Source organism: Asparagus officinalis, chromosome 6 (assembly GCF_001876935.1).
Source record: "Asparagus officinalis chromosome 6, Aspof.V1, whole genome shotgun sequence".
Taxonomy (NCBI): Eukaryota; Viridiplantae; Streptophyta; class Magnoliopsida; order Asparagales; family Asparagaceae; genus Asparagus; species Asparagus officinalis.
Genome location: NC_033799.1, coordinates 75749158 through 75767110, shown reverse-complemented (window position 1 = coordinate 75767110; position 17953 = coordinate 75749158). Strand labels below are relative to the sequence as shown.

Sequence of the window (17953 nt, the reverse complement as noted above, 5' to 3'; positions counted from 1 at the left end):
TATGTCTCAGATAAAAAGCCATGGAGAAAAGTATTTTTAACATCCATCTGGTATAAGGGCCAACGATGAGCAGCAGCGCCTACAAGAAGAGTACGAACGGTGGGCATCTGAACAACAGGAGCAAATGTCTCCTCATAGTCAATATCTTATTCCTGAGTAAAACCTCGAGCCACTAAACGAGCTTTCCAACATTCAATGGTGCCATCAGGACGATACTTAACCTTATAAACCCATTTACTGCCAACTAAAGAGATGCCATGGGGACATTGAACAACATCCCAGGTATGTGTTTTCTAAAGGGCCTAAAATTTCTCAACCATAATCTGTCACCACTTTGGAAATTGAACGGCCTCTTGAAAGGACTTTGGCTTAATTGTAGTATGAATGACAGCAAGAAAATTATAAAAGATAGATGAATAGGACGTAATCGAAACATACCATGCAAGCATGATATCTGGGCATTTGCCTCGACAAAGAGCAAGAGGAACCTCAGGCGGGGGAGATGTTGGTGCAGGTACATGGAGGTCAACGGTATTTTTTTAGAGTGGGTGTCGTGTCTATGGAATATGGATCAAATGGTGGAAGAGAAGGCTCGGGTGGGGAGAGTCAACAAAAAGAGATGGAGAGATTTCAGGGAGATCTCGAAAGGAGAACTGAGGTAAGAAAGTGGGTGATGTAGCTAGCGGAGAAGAATGATCAGTAGTGTGGAGGAAATTGAAATCATCAGAAGCAGAATAAAATGAAGAATCCTCTTCGAACTAAACATGTCGAGATATATAAACTCGACGAGATGCGGGATCATAATAACGATAACCTCGATGTTCTGAACTAATTCCTAAATAGACACAGAGAACAGCTCTGGGAGACAATTTATCACGTTCGTGAGATGGCAGAAAAACAAAACAGTGACAACCAAAAACACGGACCAGATCATAACGTGGAGGATGAGTATAAACACGACTATGAGGAGTAGCACTAGAAAGAGAGCTAAATAGAGTGATATTAATGGCATGAGTAGCAGTGAGAATGGCCTCAGCTCAGAAACGATGAGGAACATAGTAAGAAATGAGAATGGATCGAGCGGTATCGAGAATATGATAATGTTTGCGTTCAGCAATACCATTTTGCTCATGAGTGTAGGGACATGACTGTTGAAAGATAGTCCCATGAGAGGACATGATAGAGCGCATGGTAGAGGATAGGTACTCTTTGGTACAGTCAGAACGAAAAACTTTAATACGAGTTTGACATTGAGTGAAGATCATCGCAGTGAATGATTGATAAGCAGCAAGTATGTCAGAGCAATTTTTAAGTAGTTAAACCCATGTATAACAAGAGAAATCATCAATAAAACTAACATAACATAAGTAGCCAGATGAAGAAGGCAGAGGAGCTGATCCCTGTAGGCTGTCTAAAAATCACAATGGATAGCTGATCCAAATAAGCCCCGACAATGGAAGTTACAATCAAACGACTTTCTAATCGTTGTATCTGCAACTCTACAACCGCTATAAACACGGCCTCATTTCTGAGATGATTGATCTTGATGGCTGCGACAACAGCATGACTAATATTATATTAGCAACTATTAGATATGCTGATGAGCAGTGTAATGATTTTAGAAATAAAAGATTAGACTTAGTTGGTGAGTTGCTTGGTAGAGAGCTGTGGGCAAATATTCGTCTAAGAATCACTATGGATGTTTGATTCCCGTCAAGTTTTAACAATGAAAGCTACAATCAAATAGTTTTCGTGTCGACAAGCGAAAACTGCAAATGGAGGACTTTTCACATAGATCTAGAAGAGTTACAAATCAACGACACTTCTGACAACTGATGGAAACTCTATTCAGCAGTCTTCATAATCTAGAGTGAAAGTTACAATCTGACGACTTTCACACTCCACAACAGCTAAAGCTACGATTACTGAACAACGGTCCTTGCAACGCTTTACAGAAGAAGTTATAAGTCAATTAGCTCCTTCTAAAACGCGGAAGTCATCCCCGCGTCATAATTCTGGAAATGCAGGCGACCCCCGTGTTTCCAAGCTACAAGCCAAACGTGAGCGACCCTCGCGTTCGTAGGGGTTCAACCAACACCGACCCCCGCGTTTCCAACAGGCAAAAAGCCAAAACGTGAGCGACCCTCGCGTTCATCGATGTTCAGCCAACACCCAACCTCGCGTCTCAACTCTAAGAGGCGAAGTTGGGTTCTGAACGCCAGATTGGGCGTTTGACTCGTTCAAACATGAGTCGAACGGTTTCAGAACTATTTTCCCACGATCTGAGGAAATCACGCCCACTTAGGAGCGGATTTAGAGGGCAGTTACAACATCTGATCCCCCTATAAAAGCTCAACAAACCCAACGAAGTAGAGGGGGGGATTTGGAAGATCTTAATCGCACAGGGTTGGAGATTTTTCAGTTCAAAACCGGTTGGCTGGAACAGAAGAGGAGGCAACAGGGTCGATCAGGAGGATCTCAACCATCCGGGTTTGGTGATTCAACAGCAGCAGCAGTAAAATCCTTGGAGATAGGATTTTTGAATCAAGTTCAGAAGATCAAATCTGAAAAGATTCTTCAACAACAGAATATCAGCTTGGTCATTAACCGAATTTTCGGTTCTAACAACTCTATTCACAGAGTTCTAACTCGTTCAGAGTTCTTAAACTCATTCAGAGTTACCCATCAAACTTTCCACAGAAGTTTATCGTTCCCACGAGATAAAAGACGGTCGGATCATCAACGGAGAGCAAATTCGACGCGAGCAATCGAAGGAGGCATTTCATCGCTACCAAGAAGAACCCAGTTTTAAACAAAGGAGAGAATCAAATTCGTTCTCTTCTCTTTTGTAATCAAATTGTAATCGGAATCAAAGGAATATAAGTCAATTTTCTTTATTCTCTTCATTGCAATTTTTCCAACAAACAACCCCCAGATATCAGAATGGACCAAATCAAATAAGGAAGTGGAAACAGATGTACTGGTTAGAAACAGTAGAGCAGTGAATTTAGCTAATTTACAATCAGTACATGATTCAATATGAGAACGAGAGGATACGAGACCAAGTACTCCGGACTGGATAAGAGTTTTCAGCCTTTTATGAGACACATGACCAAGTCATCTATGTCACAAATCTGCGGAAAGCATGGTAGAAGATTTTGGACTTACAGAAGCAACAAGAGAACATGGACGTATGGACTCTGGAAGGTGAAGATATTCCAAAAAATACAGTTTGTGTCTCCTCTGACCGGCCCCAACAGTCTTTCCTATCTGTGGATCCTGCATAATACAAGTATCAGAAGAAAATGAGACAATTAGGACATCCATACATAAGGAGCTAACAGAAATTAAATTCAAGTACAACTGAGGATCCACATAGGCAGGGCTAAGAATTAGACGACCAGATGGGTCAGTTTGTGGGGTCATAGAGCCATACTGAGTGACAGATAAATGTTGTCCATCAGCCTTGTAGATAGGGGGAAGAGAAGAGGAAGTGGAGACAGAAGATAAGAGGGAGGGATTACGAGTCATATGAAAGGAACAGTCAGAGTCAAAAATCCAGAGATCAATCATATCAGAGACCGAAGGGTTGGCTGAGGAACCAACAAGCTGCATACCAGAGAGTTGTGCAGTAGATGTAGAGGCTCTATGCTGAAGAGTATCAACTTGATGGCGAATATTAGAGAGTTGTGCAGCAGATGGAGAGATAGTATGTTGAAGAGCAGTAATTTGACGGCTAATATTTGCAATAGCTTGAAGAGCCTCAATTTGACGGCGAATATCATAGAGTTTTTGCAGCAGATGGAGAGGTGGTAGCTGAAGAGCCGCAATTTGACGACTAATATATGCGATAGCTTGAATGGTAGGGTCTAAAGTGGTAGATGGCATAACATTGACCGGTAATCATGGTGCACTAGAGGATCAGGACTGAAGGGATCGCTGACTACGACCAGTTCCTGAGGAACGTAACTCGGGATGGAGCTGGAAACATGTCTCAAAGCGGTGTCTCTCCTTCTTGCAATAGGTGCAAAAGAACTTAGACCGAGTCTGAGAAGCAGGTGCTAGTGAAGAGGCCATAATAGTAGCAATTCAAAGTTCAAGATAATAATCCTTGAACGAAACCTGAATGTTTAAAGGAGAACCCGAAGGTTAATGTAGAAACCCAAAGGTTAAAATATAAGAACCCGAAGGTTAATGTAGAAACACGATGGTTAAAATGTAAGAATCCGAAGGTTAAAATGGAAGAACCCGAAGGTTAAATTTGAACCCGAAGGTTATACATGACTGTCAAATCTGAGAAAAAAAAGCAACCAGCGACCAAGGTGGCCCAAAGATTGGTCGGATCTAATGCTCACGCCGAAGACCTACAACGGATTAATGTCGATGTTAAGACGTTGAGACGTCAAGATGGATTGAAATAGCGATATTGTTACTGACTGTGAAACGACAATGCCGTTTGTTTGAGGCCGAGAGACGGCTTGAAACGACGATGCCGTTAATTGAGACCGAGAAACGATCTTGAATACGAGAATGAGAAACACGTTAAGAGGCCGCAAAGCGGCAAGACCAAAAATCTGGCAGAGGAACGTAAAAAAGTGTTAAACGACTACAAAGCAGCAAGGCCAAGATTTGGAAAAAAAACGCAGAAGCGTTAAAAATTTTTATTGGAAGGGAAATAATAATAACTGTAGCTCTGATACTATGTTAAAGTAAGAGAGAGAGAGTCTTGAAGTTGAATAAATTTCCCTTAAGTTGAATATTGAGTGTACACATATATTTATACAAGTAGATGAGGGTAAGGTGTGTTCTCACAACAAATGTGGGACTAAAACCCACTACAATACACTATTATCAACACACTCAACATTATAAAAATAGTTAACCTATTACCCATAACATCTTATCACTAATTATGAAAAATCTAAATCTTACACCTCCATTGCTTAAATAAAAGAATTTTTCAATAATCACGATTACAACCTCCAATATACAAGATGAAACCAAAAAGCCCGTTACATAAATCTCTGTCAAGATCCACGATTAAACACACCTCGAATCCGAGGGCTGAGTAAGCCACCACCAAAAGAGAACAATTCGAGTATCGTGAGAATGTCATCCAGCAAGTGTCGCCAAAGGAAAACAGAAAACAAAAGAGCACGCTTGTGTACAATATGAAAAACAATAAGATGGATTTGACAGATCGCTAGGCAAGTCTGTGACATCCCACTGATAGCGACAACGATAGCGACATTTGCAAAAAAATTTAGTCCCGCATCGGTGGGAGAATGAGAAATTAAAGGGTTTATACAGTGAAAGCTAAAGACTCAAGTATAATATCGGTTAGTCGATTTTGGCAGCAGGTTGAGTCAAAACAGTGCGTTATACTCGGTGGGTCCCACGGTTTGCACGCGCCAACGAGCCAGGGGCGTGACAAAGTCTGTATCATATAGTGGTAACGACAAAATATGATGTTTGTAATCTCGACATCAGTGATGAATTATGAAGCGTACATGAAGTGTATGTGAGTGACAAACATAAGCACAATTATGACACAGGCTCAGCTAAACGCACACGAATGCACATTAGAGAAAGAATGTACCGCCGATCTGTTCATTGCTTTAGAATTCACTACAACAACATGTACATGTACATCTAAAGAAAAGAATAGAATCGCGTGCGTATTGTATACCTACTCTTTATACGAGAAGTGATTTCGTGTGATCTTTCCAAAACAAAATCACATAATGAGACCCAAACAGGATCACTGCTGTGCTGGGCGAAGCTAAATGTGTGTATGTGCGTGTGAGAAACAGAAAAATGTACATGATATTTGCAGGTCGCTATACAAACATCTGCAGAAACTTGATAGTTTAAGTGGGTGTTCTAGGTGATGAAGGTTCATCAGGTGGTAGTTTATCACCGTGACTGTAGTAAAGATTCTCAGCCATCTGCCATACTTGAAGTATGTTATCATCAGCGACGCTAGCAATCACCCACTCATCGTAAGGGTTCCAAGAAAAATCGGATATCTTGGTAGTGTGACCGCCGTGTATGAACAAAAGTTCCGGTGGACCATCTTCTACATCCTCTGGGTCCTGTTCATCGCCAATCCTATAAAAGATAAAAAGAAATTTCAGTTTAATTGATGGTTCCTTTTAAGTATATAGATTGAATTACAAAATGATCTCCTTATAATGATAGGAAACCTGCTAAGGTTTTAAACATATCGACTGAAATGATATATCAGTGTTGACTGAATAATGTAATATTTTATAATGACAGAATCCAATATGCAGGTCATTTTCCACGTTAAGAAAAACATCTCATAAATCGAATTAAAAATAAAGGAGTGAATCCAGTTCAATGTCTGCTTAGATGGTTCATTCTCCATGTAAAGAAAAACCTTCTAAGAATTAAGGTAGATGCTTTTAGGTTTTGCGAAATGTACTAAAAAATGACTCACCAGGAATTATAAAGCATTTATTCCCTATTAGATTAAAGAGTTTTTTTTTTTGTGTGTGTGTGGCAAAGAAAGAACACTACATAAGCCGAATCTACTTTGATAACAAAGGACTCTTAGCAGTCCGCATTGCACAAATAAGATATGGTTGTCAGTGCATCAGAGTCTGATCTGAGCACGTACTCAAGTATGCAGAATTATCTCAATTCAAAAATGTGATATAATAAAGCAAGAAATCCTCGCTCAGCTTTAAATGGGAAGTAAGCATGAAAGTTTATCATAAAATGTCACCTTTCCGCATTTCCATTCAAAATTACCTAAACCAAGGAATCAATAGCCTAAGTTTGATATCTGACAAAAATAGGCTATAGCATTTATTGGTTTGTAAGTGTCAGATTGACTGAGTTCTTCCAACAAAATTCCTTTTAATCAAAGGCTATCAAAGATGTCAAAATAATAATAATAATAATAAATCCAACAAACTCCCTGCATGTTATCCAAATACCAGTGAAACAACCTCTAGACTTTTCCGAATGGACAAGCCAACTTGCTGCTTTCCATCGGCCGTATAGTAAGAAGCAACTCCTTATGTAAACATTTTAAGTGTATCCTCGATAACTTTACATCATATAGACCTCGGACTCCCACTCTTTACTATGATTTACTGTTTGTTTCCAGGCTCTCCTATGTAAAAAGAACCTTTAATTTATTTATGAACAGACAACACCAAATATTAATCAGGAAGCAACTTCAAACAAATCATATCATAGCATGCTAATGTCTCCTAAGTAAATATTTGAGTATGTACCTGCTATAATCCCACACTAAAATCCTCCTACCAGCACAGCAAGATGCTAGTATCGACTCCTTTTTTGGACTCCATCCCACTTGGAAAACTTCTTCCCTATTCATACCAGGTTGTATAAAATGACAGCATTTGTGCATTATCTGATCGGCAACCTAAAGTGAACTCATGTTGAGAGAACATGAAATAGTTGATTGCTTACTTGTGATAATTAAAGGCATAAAGAGAAGTGCTTAGTTTGCGGAGGTCAAACAACTTAACAGTCTTATCAGCTGAACCTGTTGCTACAAGCCACTCATTGGCAGGATTGAATGCCAAGCAATTAACCTGCGAAAAGATGATGGATTTAATTTTTAAGCATCGTGCCACAATATCCAAGTACACATCATCTTTTAACTATTAAATTAGAAACATATATTAGAAAGACAGGCGCAAGGAAATCTTTTGAGGATGGGAGTGACTACTACTTTAGCATCCATCAGTTGTAGAGGGCATCAAAATGAAAGTAAACATTCCAAGTTTAAAATGATTGGATGGTGGTAGAGAAGAATGTGCTATAGATTCCCATTCCTGGCTTTCAAAAAGTTGTATCCAATTGGTCATTTTATAGATACAACTCCCAAATCTCCAACCAATGAATTTTCTAATTGACCACCAAATCATGGGGGACTTTGAAATTTTGTCCTTCCTGTGAACGCATGAATTGATAAGGACGTGATTCGTGGGGGCCACGAATTCTGTGTGAAGAGATAGTGATAGCAAAGACGTAAACGCGTGAGGAGGCGAGATCACGCTGAGGAGCACGTGAACAGCAGCGAGATTTTGACAGGCCCACCCGATGTCATTTGATGCTATATATAACGTGTTTTTCTAGGTTTTCGGTGGTGCAAGGTTTGGTGAAAAGGTGCAGCAGCTTGTGGGCTCGGAAAATAAAACAGTGAGCAGGTGCAAAGAATTTCTTTTTGCGGCTACGGAGAATAGGGAAATTGAATTTTTGCCTGTGAATTTTTTCGGCTGAGTGCAGAGGAGATTTTTTTTTGTGTGCAGTGTTTTTGTTTTGCTGTTTTGAGAGAGTATTTGCGTGAGGGATCTGAGAGTTTGTGAGATGGTTTAGTTTGTGAGATTGTAAACCCTAATTGTATCTCTCCCTCTATTAGTAGATCTCCCCCCTTGCTCCGTGGACGTAGGCAGTTTGCCGAACCACGTAAAAATTGATTTGTTTGTGTTTGTGGCCATTGTAATAGTTTTAGGATCCCTCGACGCGCAGTCCTAGAGCTGACGAGAGGAAAAGCTAATATCTCACTTTGATGAGATATTAGGCTTCAGATTCTTGTTCCCTTTGAGAAATAAGAATTCTTATTGATCTTTCTCTCTTATTGTGCACCAGAAACTCTGCCGAAATTTCCGCTGCGCACAACAAGTGGTATCAGAGCTCGGGCTACGCTTGAGCTATTTGGAGGAGTAGATCAATTTGGAGGCTCGTCTAGGGCTTCGTTTGGTGACAAATGTGGGATCTTTTGGTAAAGACTCTATCTTTTTAGTTTTGGATCTATTCTTCGTTCGTTGGTGCGTTGAGAAAGATGTCGGGGAAAGAATGTGCTTTGGGTGTCGAGGATGGTGCTTCTGACGCGAAGACCATTCAGAGTTTGAATATTCACTCTATGAAGATAGATGTGGAGAAGTTTAATGGCACAAACAATTTTGGATTATGGAGATGAGAGGTTTTGGATGCGTTGAACGCGCAGAATTTGGAGGATACATTAGAGTTAGATGGCAAGCCAGATGAAATTGAAGATAATGTTTGGAAAAAGATGAATAGAACGACGTGTGGTGTGATTAGATCTTGTTTGACTCAAGATCTAAAATATGATGTGATGAATGAGACTTCTGTAAAGAAGATTTGGGAGATTCTCAAAAGCAAGTATCTGACAAAGAGTGTTAAGAACCGCTTGTATTTGAAGAGGAGACTTTATCGTTTCCAGTTGAAGAAGGGAATCTCAATTAGAGATCACATGAACACCTACACAAAGCTTCTTACGGATTTGACGAATGTGGATGTCATAATTGAAGATGAGGACAAGGCGTTGTTATTGTTGAGTTCCTTGCCCGACGAGGAATATGAGACCTTCGTCCTTACTCTGATTAATGGGAAGGCATCTCTTTCGTATAGTGAGGTCACTACTGTACTGGTGAATTATCAGCTTCGGAAGAAGGATAAGGAGACTTCGACTGAGTCGGTAGCAGAGGCGTTGGCTGCAAGAGGGAAGGGTCCAAACTGAAAGAATTGGAAGTCACAGTCTAGAGTAGGAAAAGATCAGTGTGCTTGGTGCAAGGAGACTGGTCATTGGAAGAAAGACTGTCCAAAGCTCGACGAATGGATAAAAAATAAGCAGAAGGAAAAAGGAAAGCAACCATCATCAGAAACAAATATCGTATCGGATGATAATATTTCTGACTCCTCTATTTATTCGCTTTCTATCAGTCCTACGTGTAGCTATTCGGAGGAATCCGAGTGAATGTTGGATAGTGGTATGACCTATCATGTGTGTCCTAGAAGAGAATGATTCTCCAGTTTTGAGAAGCTGGTGGATAGTGGTGTGGTGTACATGGCTGATAACCGTGCATGCCAGATCCTTGGGATAGGAAGAATTCGCATCAAAATATTTGACGGGACTGTTAAAGAGTTAAATGATGTGAGATATGTTCCTTCTTTGAGGAAAAACTTGATCTCGATTGGAGATTTGGTTGGAAAGGGTCGAAATGTTCAAATTGAGGACATGGTTCTCAAGATTGTGGAAGACTCTCGGATTGTGATGAAGGGCGTCAGGAGGAATAACCTGTATTACTTGCCTGGAGGTATAATGGTAGGTGGAGAACTAGCGACTTCTATTAATTCAACTAGACTGCGGCATTTGGGGCTTGGCCATTCCAGTATTAATTCCTCGCATAGATTAAAAGAGGGTGCGAAGACCTGTAGTTTGAAGTCCAGTGAACATGATGTGAGCAAGAAGACCGAGGTGAAGTTTGGCACCTCTATTCACCGTGCTAAGGGTCGTTCTGGAGGTGTTCACGTGGTTGTTTGGGGGCCTTCTAAGGAGGCATCATTGGGAGGTAATAGGCATTTGGTTTTCTTTATTAGTGACTGTTCTAGACGTGTTTGGGTTGCAACCAAATCCCCATTGAAAAAAGTCCTAGTAGTCTCTAACAGTTTGAAAAAGTGTAAGATGGACAGAAAGGTGAAGATACTTCATTCTGATTTTAATGGGAGGTATAAGATGGACCTGTTTCTGTATTGGAGCCGAGCTCACGGTATTTCGAGACACTTCGTTGGAAAGGAAATCTTGGGACAACGAGATAGGGTGGTAAATTTGGAGAACCGTACCTTGCTGGAGGAGGATCGATGTTTGTGGTCGAGCAATGGTTTGCAGAAGAGGTTCTGGACTGAGGTTTTGACATATTTGAGTCATCCTATTAAAGAGTTGTCAACTGTTACGATTGGAGGTAAAACTCCATTGGAAGATAGGTCTGATAGTGTCACTTTGGTTAAGGCTTCAATGAGGAAGCCAATTGACTCTCAGCAGGTGGAGAGTTTTGGACAGACCTTAGAGGTATCACAGCGGGTGGAGATTGATGCTACTCCACATTAGGTGGGGATTTTCCCACATACTCCAGGTCATTCTGCATTGGTTGGGATTCCAGCTGAGGTGACACAGCGTGGAAGTCATTTGGATTTGGGTGCAGATGATAAGTTAGGTTTTGATTCAAATGCAGCTGATAGATGCAGTTTGGATATGGCCATTGGTTCACCTCAGGTGGAGGTGTTTGAGGCCATTGGAGGTGCTATCAGCCGCAGAGTAGATGATATTGGAGAAGGGTTGCGAACTCTTCTAGTGGATTAAGGTCGTTCGCGGCCATTTGGGTGAACTACGTTCGGCTTGATTCCTTAGACAAGAGGATACGTAGGCAGTCTTTATGATGCAGCCGGGTTGGATTATGATGGGGTGAGATCGATTTGGTGAGTTGATACCGACATTTGGAGAGTGTTTGCACTCTCATTTGGGTTCTTGACTTGTTATAGATTGAGTCCGTTATCGTGAATTGTTTCACGACGTACTGGACACAACAAGTGAAACATTTGGTTTGGTTGGTGTCGACTCAGTTTTTGGAAAAACTTCACCGAGGTGAAGAATTGTGAACGCGTGAATTGATAAGGACGTGATTCGTGGGGGCCACGAATTCTATGTGAAGAGATAGTGATAGCAAAGACGTAAACGCGTGAGGAGGCGAGATCACGTTGAGGAGCATGTGAACAGCAGCGAGATTTTGACAGGCCCACCCGATGTCATTTGATGCTATATATAGCGTGTTTTTCTAGGTTTTCGGTGGTGCAAGGCTTGGTGAAAAGGTGCAGCAGCTTGTGGGCTCGGAAAATAAAACAGTGAGCAGGTGCAAAGAATTTCTTTTTGCGGCTACGGAGTAGGGAAATTGAATTTTTGCCTGTGAATTTTTTCGGCTGAGTGCAGAGGAGATTTTTTTTTGTGTGCAGTGTTTTTGTTTTGCTGTTTTGAGAGAGTATTTGCGTGAGGGATCTGAGAGTTTGTGAGAGGGTTTAGTTTGTGAGATTGTAAACCCTAGTTGTATCTCCCCCTCTATTAGTAGATCTCCCCCCTTGCCCCGTGGACGTAGGCAGTTTGCCGAACCACGTAAAAATTAATTTGTTTGTGTTTGTGACCATTGTAATAGTTTTAGGATCCCTCGACGCGCAGTCCTAGAGCTGACGAGAGGAAGAGCTAATATCTCACTTTGATGAGATATTAGGCTTCAGATTCTTGTTCCTTTTGAGAAACAAGAATTCTTATTGATCTTTCTCTCTTATTATGCACCAGAAACTCTGCCGAAATTTCCGCTGCGCACAACACTTCCTTCTAACTTCCTTTCTACTTTGAACAGTAGAAGATGAGAACTTTATACTACTGCTTGTTGGCTGAAGCTGCATTGTTCTCAGAAAACCCTGCTGTATCTCAGAAAACCCTGCTGTATCTTATAGATACAAGATACAATACATTTCAATCTCAAGTTTTAACAAGGATAGTTTTATATATTTTATTATCATTCATTATTCTTGTGTATTAGCACCTCATGCACAATTATCGCTGTTAAGAAGGCCTTGTTGTATCATCTACTGTTATTTTGGTCTATGTGGACATGGTTCAGCATCCTCTAGCATTTTCTTTAAACACATAAAAGGAAAAAGTTGCATCAAATGAATTTTCAAGCTGCCTATCAATCTGTGATCTTATCATCATGCTGTAGTTTTCACCTACTGCAAATGCTAACTATTACCAGAGTTGTTGTTATCTGATCTATATGGGATAGACCAATAAATTATAGAGACATAAAGGCCTGTCGCACTACAATTTCCCTGGTATACACCAAAGGTAGAAAACAATCCTGAAACTGTCGCATTTTATATAGAAACCCCTCTCCCAACACGAAACATTTAGATGTGAGATGTATCTATATGTCAAACTGATTTCCGTGAAAATTGCATTTCACAGTCTCCAAACTATCAACTTGTAAACAGTGTTTAGCTTTTATCAACTCCATCAAGTTAATTCTACTCTACTTAGTGACTGATCAAAGTTTCAACATAAAGTTGGGCTAATGAGTTAACGGGGATTGCTGAAGAATTAGCAGACTTGGGAGGGATAATATTCCAATCTAGCCTCAATTAAAGCAGATCAAATTTAATTCTAACAATGATTTTTGTCTTCACAATTTAGCAAAACCGACAATATGTTTAACTGACAAAGTAAATACGAGGAGAAAAACCATAACCCACCCAAGAAAAGAAGAATATACATAGAACGCAGTGAGTATGAAAATCTAACGAAAATAGCTAACAAGAGCATGAAACATGTATGAAGAGCACAATATGAAGGGGGGTGGGGTGGGAGCTCCGATCCGAGAGTAGATGGCTCTCGAATGTATTGCCTTCGCCGCCAACCCGAATCTAATGGGAAAGCACGAGATTCTCGATATTGTGATTTTTGGTGGGTGCTCGAATCTGAACGTGATTTGAAAGAGGGAGACCATAGTTTTTTTAGTTGTCGATAACTTTCCAGAGCCGAGTTGTAAGACCTTGGCGATGAGGGATCATAACTCATTAAGGGACGATCAGAGGAGATTCGGAAATGGTAATACTCAAGCGGGGGTCATCGTTCGGGTAAGCAATCGAAATCAAAGGATTGTGGCATCATCGGAGGCGAATGGTGTTGGATCTCGAGGCTACAACGGACACTGTTCATCCATGAACAGTATTTTGTGTTTGTGGTTGAGATCGGATGGCTAGGATTGAAAGTGGAGAAATTTTAGATAAATAAATAGGTCTCACACTTAGGTGCTTCAGACCCTAAAGAAAAAAGGCAAATCACGTGCCAAAGAACACCTCACATGCTCAAGAGAGTATTCTCAAACTCAATTCTTTATTCATCAATGTCTATATCTCATGGAGGATGACATTTCTTATTTATAGGAAAAGAAAGCAACTAACCACTTAAGTAAAGAAAAATTCTAATCAAATCAAAACCTAACAAAACTAAAAGATGCAATTAAATAAAATCCTAGTTAAAATATAAAGAGATTTCAAAATGAAATCCTAAAGAAACCCTAACCGAAAAAAGATTAGATAGAATAAAATAAAATCCTACCAAAAAAGCAAAGATTCAAATAAATCTTAATCGCATTACATGGAGGGTCAATGATTGTCCTGCATCACAATGGATGTTGAATCAACTGATCTATATGATATAAATCAAAACATTCAAATTGTTTTTCAAGGTAGAACTAAACCAAAATTTCTTCATAGAAAGACTAACCTAACCAATTTGATTTTACCATCAACCAGAAAGAGAAATTCTACAGTAACCTTTTAATGTCGACTATAGTATTTCCGTAATACAACAAGGAAGCGTAAAAAGAATAACTACAGCATTAAGCCAAAACATCAGCTAACGTCTCATATTGTCTGTCCATTGTTTATCATGATCTTAAACTAATCACTGTTTTTAGAATAAAAAGCTATGATATCTGAAGTAACATAATCCAAAATCCACAAACGTTAAAAACATGGACAAATAAACAAAGTATTTTTCTTATGACTGTTAGCGGAGCAAGGAGGGAGGCATCAATTACCACATCTCGATGAGCAAATACAGACTGAATCGGCTTGTCAGTTGTTTGTGCTCTAATATCCCATATGACCAAGTGTTGATCACCACCAACTGAGCCAAACAAGTATTCATTCCTCAAATGCCACGCAACATCCTCAACAGCATCTTCATTTACCTATTTCACAAGAATATTTTAGCAAACTCAAGAATAAAGACATTAATAGGAAAAACATCTCCAAATTTTTATCATTGAATTTTAAAATAAAGCTAAAAATTTATGAACATAGTCTATTCAGAATAGTAAAAACAGGAACATGTGTAATTTTCCATTCCTCTTGTCATCAATTGATGCCTATGACCATTTTGTTACTCATACTTAATAGTTAAACAGAACGTTTTTGTTTGTGTGGTCTGCAATGCCTAGATTAAACATTAATTAATCAATCACTTGTAGATACATATGATCGGTGAGCGCTCTCTTCACTAGAAAGCATACTGGAATTTATCTACTATGTTCATGATTGTTTTTTTCTCGTCACTAACCGGTGACTGCTAGAAATGCCAATGAATTGCATGTTGCACTAGAAACTGAATATCTACTGAGTAAATCCCACTGTTAAAAATAACCTGAAAATATCGAAGTTTCTAAATGGCTAGTAATGGTTTAAGTTTTTATTATTACAGTTACACCTTAGTGTACCTATGATTGCAGGGTTGGTTGGTATGTGTTTTCAAGAATACAACCTTAAAGCTTCTAAGAGGCCAAAGAGACTTATTAATGGGTGCTGCGTTAATGTCCCACAAGCATATTTGAGCATCAATGACTCCATGATAAACCATATCCTTCAGAGCTGTGGCCCTTCAACCTCAAATCAGGATTGCATTCACCACCGCTTATAGGAGGGTTGTAAGGATGCTTGCTGTAATCAAATACATGCACCTCTGCACTAACTGTCTTTGTTGCAATAAGGGAAGAATTCTGAGGCATGTAACGAGCTCGATTAACTTCTCCTTCGTGTTTTATCTGCTGAATTACTTTTACCTGCCAGAAGTCAGTGAAATTTTTGTGTTAGAGATGGCAGCAACGCCATCATCATGAAAGCAGGTCATTCCATCAATTGGCTATCACTTACTAATGAATTACTCTGAATTTTCCACTTGTAAACAGTGTTAAAGATAGTTGAAATGAAATAGAAGACAGTAGTTTTTGTCATGCTACCTTATTCTGCAAGTGGACGACTAAGCCAGTTAGCTGACTACTTACGTGCCTCATGATAAATCTTTCAACTGTGCAAAAGAACAGCACAGAATGCTGTAGTCAGACCTACCAAATGTATATTTCTAAACTTTTATTAGTAACTTTCTCTTAGTTACATGTTTTGATCTCGTAACATGCAAATTAACGCCTAGGAGCACTATTAATATAATATAACAAGCTACAAACATAAAGATAAGAATTAAAAAAATCAATCAACATCGATGAAGTTAAAATCCTGAGACTCATAAGAAGTAGCAAACAATAAATAAATAAATAACATAAAAGAAAAAGAAAATAAAATAAAACCAAGCAGTACTATTTGATTAATCATCATCAACCAAATGTGCTTTACGTATTACACCTTTGATTAATCATCAATACTCTTCAATCTCAACACTGCACGTTCTCTGAGGACTTTCTTTCCTCATTCTACTTGCTCCCTTCCCTTCTCTTAACCCAAGATTTTGGTGAAATCTCTGAAGGTGGTAGGTTTTTGGCAAGACATCAATAGGACGTTGACTGCTTGTTGTTCTCCCTTTAATGTTTGAATTGTTCTCTTAGTCATTAATTCTTTTCAAATTTTTTTTGTTAATTAAAGTAGTCAGCTTGCATGGATTTTATAAGCTAAAATTTTCTACATTTATTGCGTTTTTTATGATTTTTTCCCCATGTTTCCCATAGAACACCTTGGTTAACGAGTTCTCATAAAGTAAGATTACAGGCACATGCTCAACCAATATTTTTCTTGGAGCCAATACTAATAACTCTTGAACAATAATAAGGTTTTATGATTTTCCTTCTCAGTGAACCACAAAAAAATAAAGCAAAGAACCAGTTGAACTTTCTGTTACTTCTCTAAACCTCTCCCAATTAGGCACACAATGCTCAATTTTTCAAGAAAAACTCCAACCTCATCAAAGAAGCTCCCCTCTACCAACTCCCCTGCTTGAATTCAATGATTACGAAAATGACCTAAACGTTTCCCTTCAGCTACATTCTTTAGGCAAACCAAAACCCTATATCTCACATCATTTCAAATCGAAATTCTAAAAACACAAGAAAATGTTGAAGTCAAACTTAACTGACCAAATCATGCTCTTGTCCTAGCCACTTAAACCCTATACTAACAATTTGAATTTTCTATCACAAATTTTTCAAGAAAATCTCTGATCCTAAACCAAAAACCTTCCCTCTGCTGACTCCCATCTTTGAATCGCACAATTAAGACAACATTCTTTGGGCAAAGCAAAACACTGTATCTCGCATCATCTCAAATCGAAATTCTAAAAACACAAGAAAATGTTGAGATCAAACTTAACTGATCAAATCATTTTATTCTCCTAGCCACTTAAACCCTAGTACCAACAGCTTGAATTTTCTATCACAAATTTTTCAAGAAAATCCCTGATCTTAAACCAAGATCCTTCCCTGTACCGACTCTCATCTTTGAATTCGACAATCAAGACAATACTCTTAGGGCAAACAATAACCCTAAATTTCGCGGCATACCTTGCTTTTGCCTCTAGCGCCTTCAAACACTCCGATCTCGCCGTGATCGACGTCAAAGACCCTCATTTGCCTCTCAGCGTCCTCGATCGGGAGCTGGACCTCGGCGATCATGAGATAGTTACGCTCGTCACCGGCGTAGGTCCCCAGGATCAGCTTGTGGAGAGTAGTCTTTTCCGGCGAGCCTCCGCTCGCTCCGGCAGCCTGAGACCGTCATCGAGGGCACTCGAGACGTCGGTGATGACGAGGTGTACATGAACGGCGTGTTCTGCTTCCAGATCTTGTACTCTTCGTCGAGCCGGCGATCATCGGCGGCGGCGGGTTTAGAGTCTTCTTCGGATTTCGACATCGAGATCGAGGTACCTTTTGGCTAGGGTTTTGGGGAGGTTTAGGGTTTTGAAAGAAAATGGAGGGAAATTGGAGGGAGATTTTGGGGGAAGGAAGAGTTCGAAGGATTTTGTTCTCGGATTTAAATTTATACGGAGCAACCGAGGGTAATTTAGTAATATTTCGTATTTGGCGCCGAGACACTCGAGCCGATTATATTTACATCTGGCCCAGTTAAGCATAGTGTAACCAACTATTCGTTTAAAATAATTTTCAGTAAAAATAATAATTATTCCAACAAATTTTACCATATACATGTCTATAAATCTAAGGTCTAAATAATTTCAATTGTTTATTTAGATTTACATAATTAGGTATCCGAGAAAGAGTTTCCAAAATGCTTAACTTGTGCAATGCGATGACGG

The 17953-nt window shown here is 39.5% G+C and overlaps 1 protein-coding gene across 1 annotated transcript; it reads right to left on the bottom strand.

The window, feature by feature from the left end:
• On the bottom strand, positions 5573 to 17630 carry LOC109844740 (histone-binding protein MSI1 homolog). Its single transcript, XM_020413852.1, is given in 8 exon segments — positions 5573 to 6111; positions 7269 to 7364; positions 7468 to 7592; positions 14460 to 14612; positions 15182 to 15257; positions 15259 to 15479; positions 17205 to 17364; positions 17366 to 17630. Coding segments are annotated over 8 exon segments (1257 nt in total). The 5' UTR covers positions 17551 to 17630; the 3' UTR covers positions 5573 to 5870.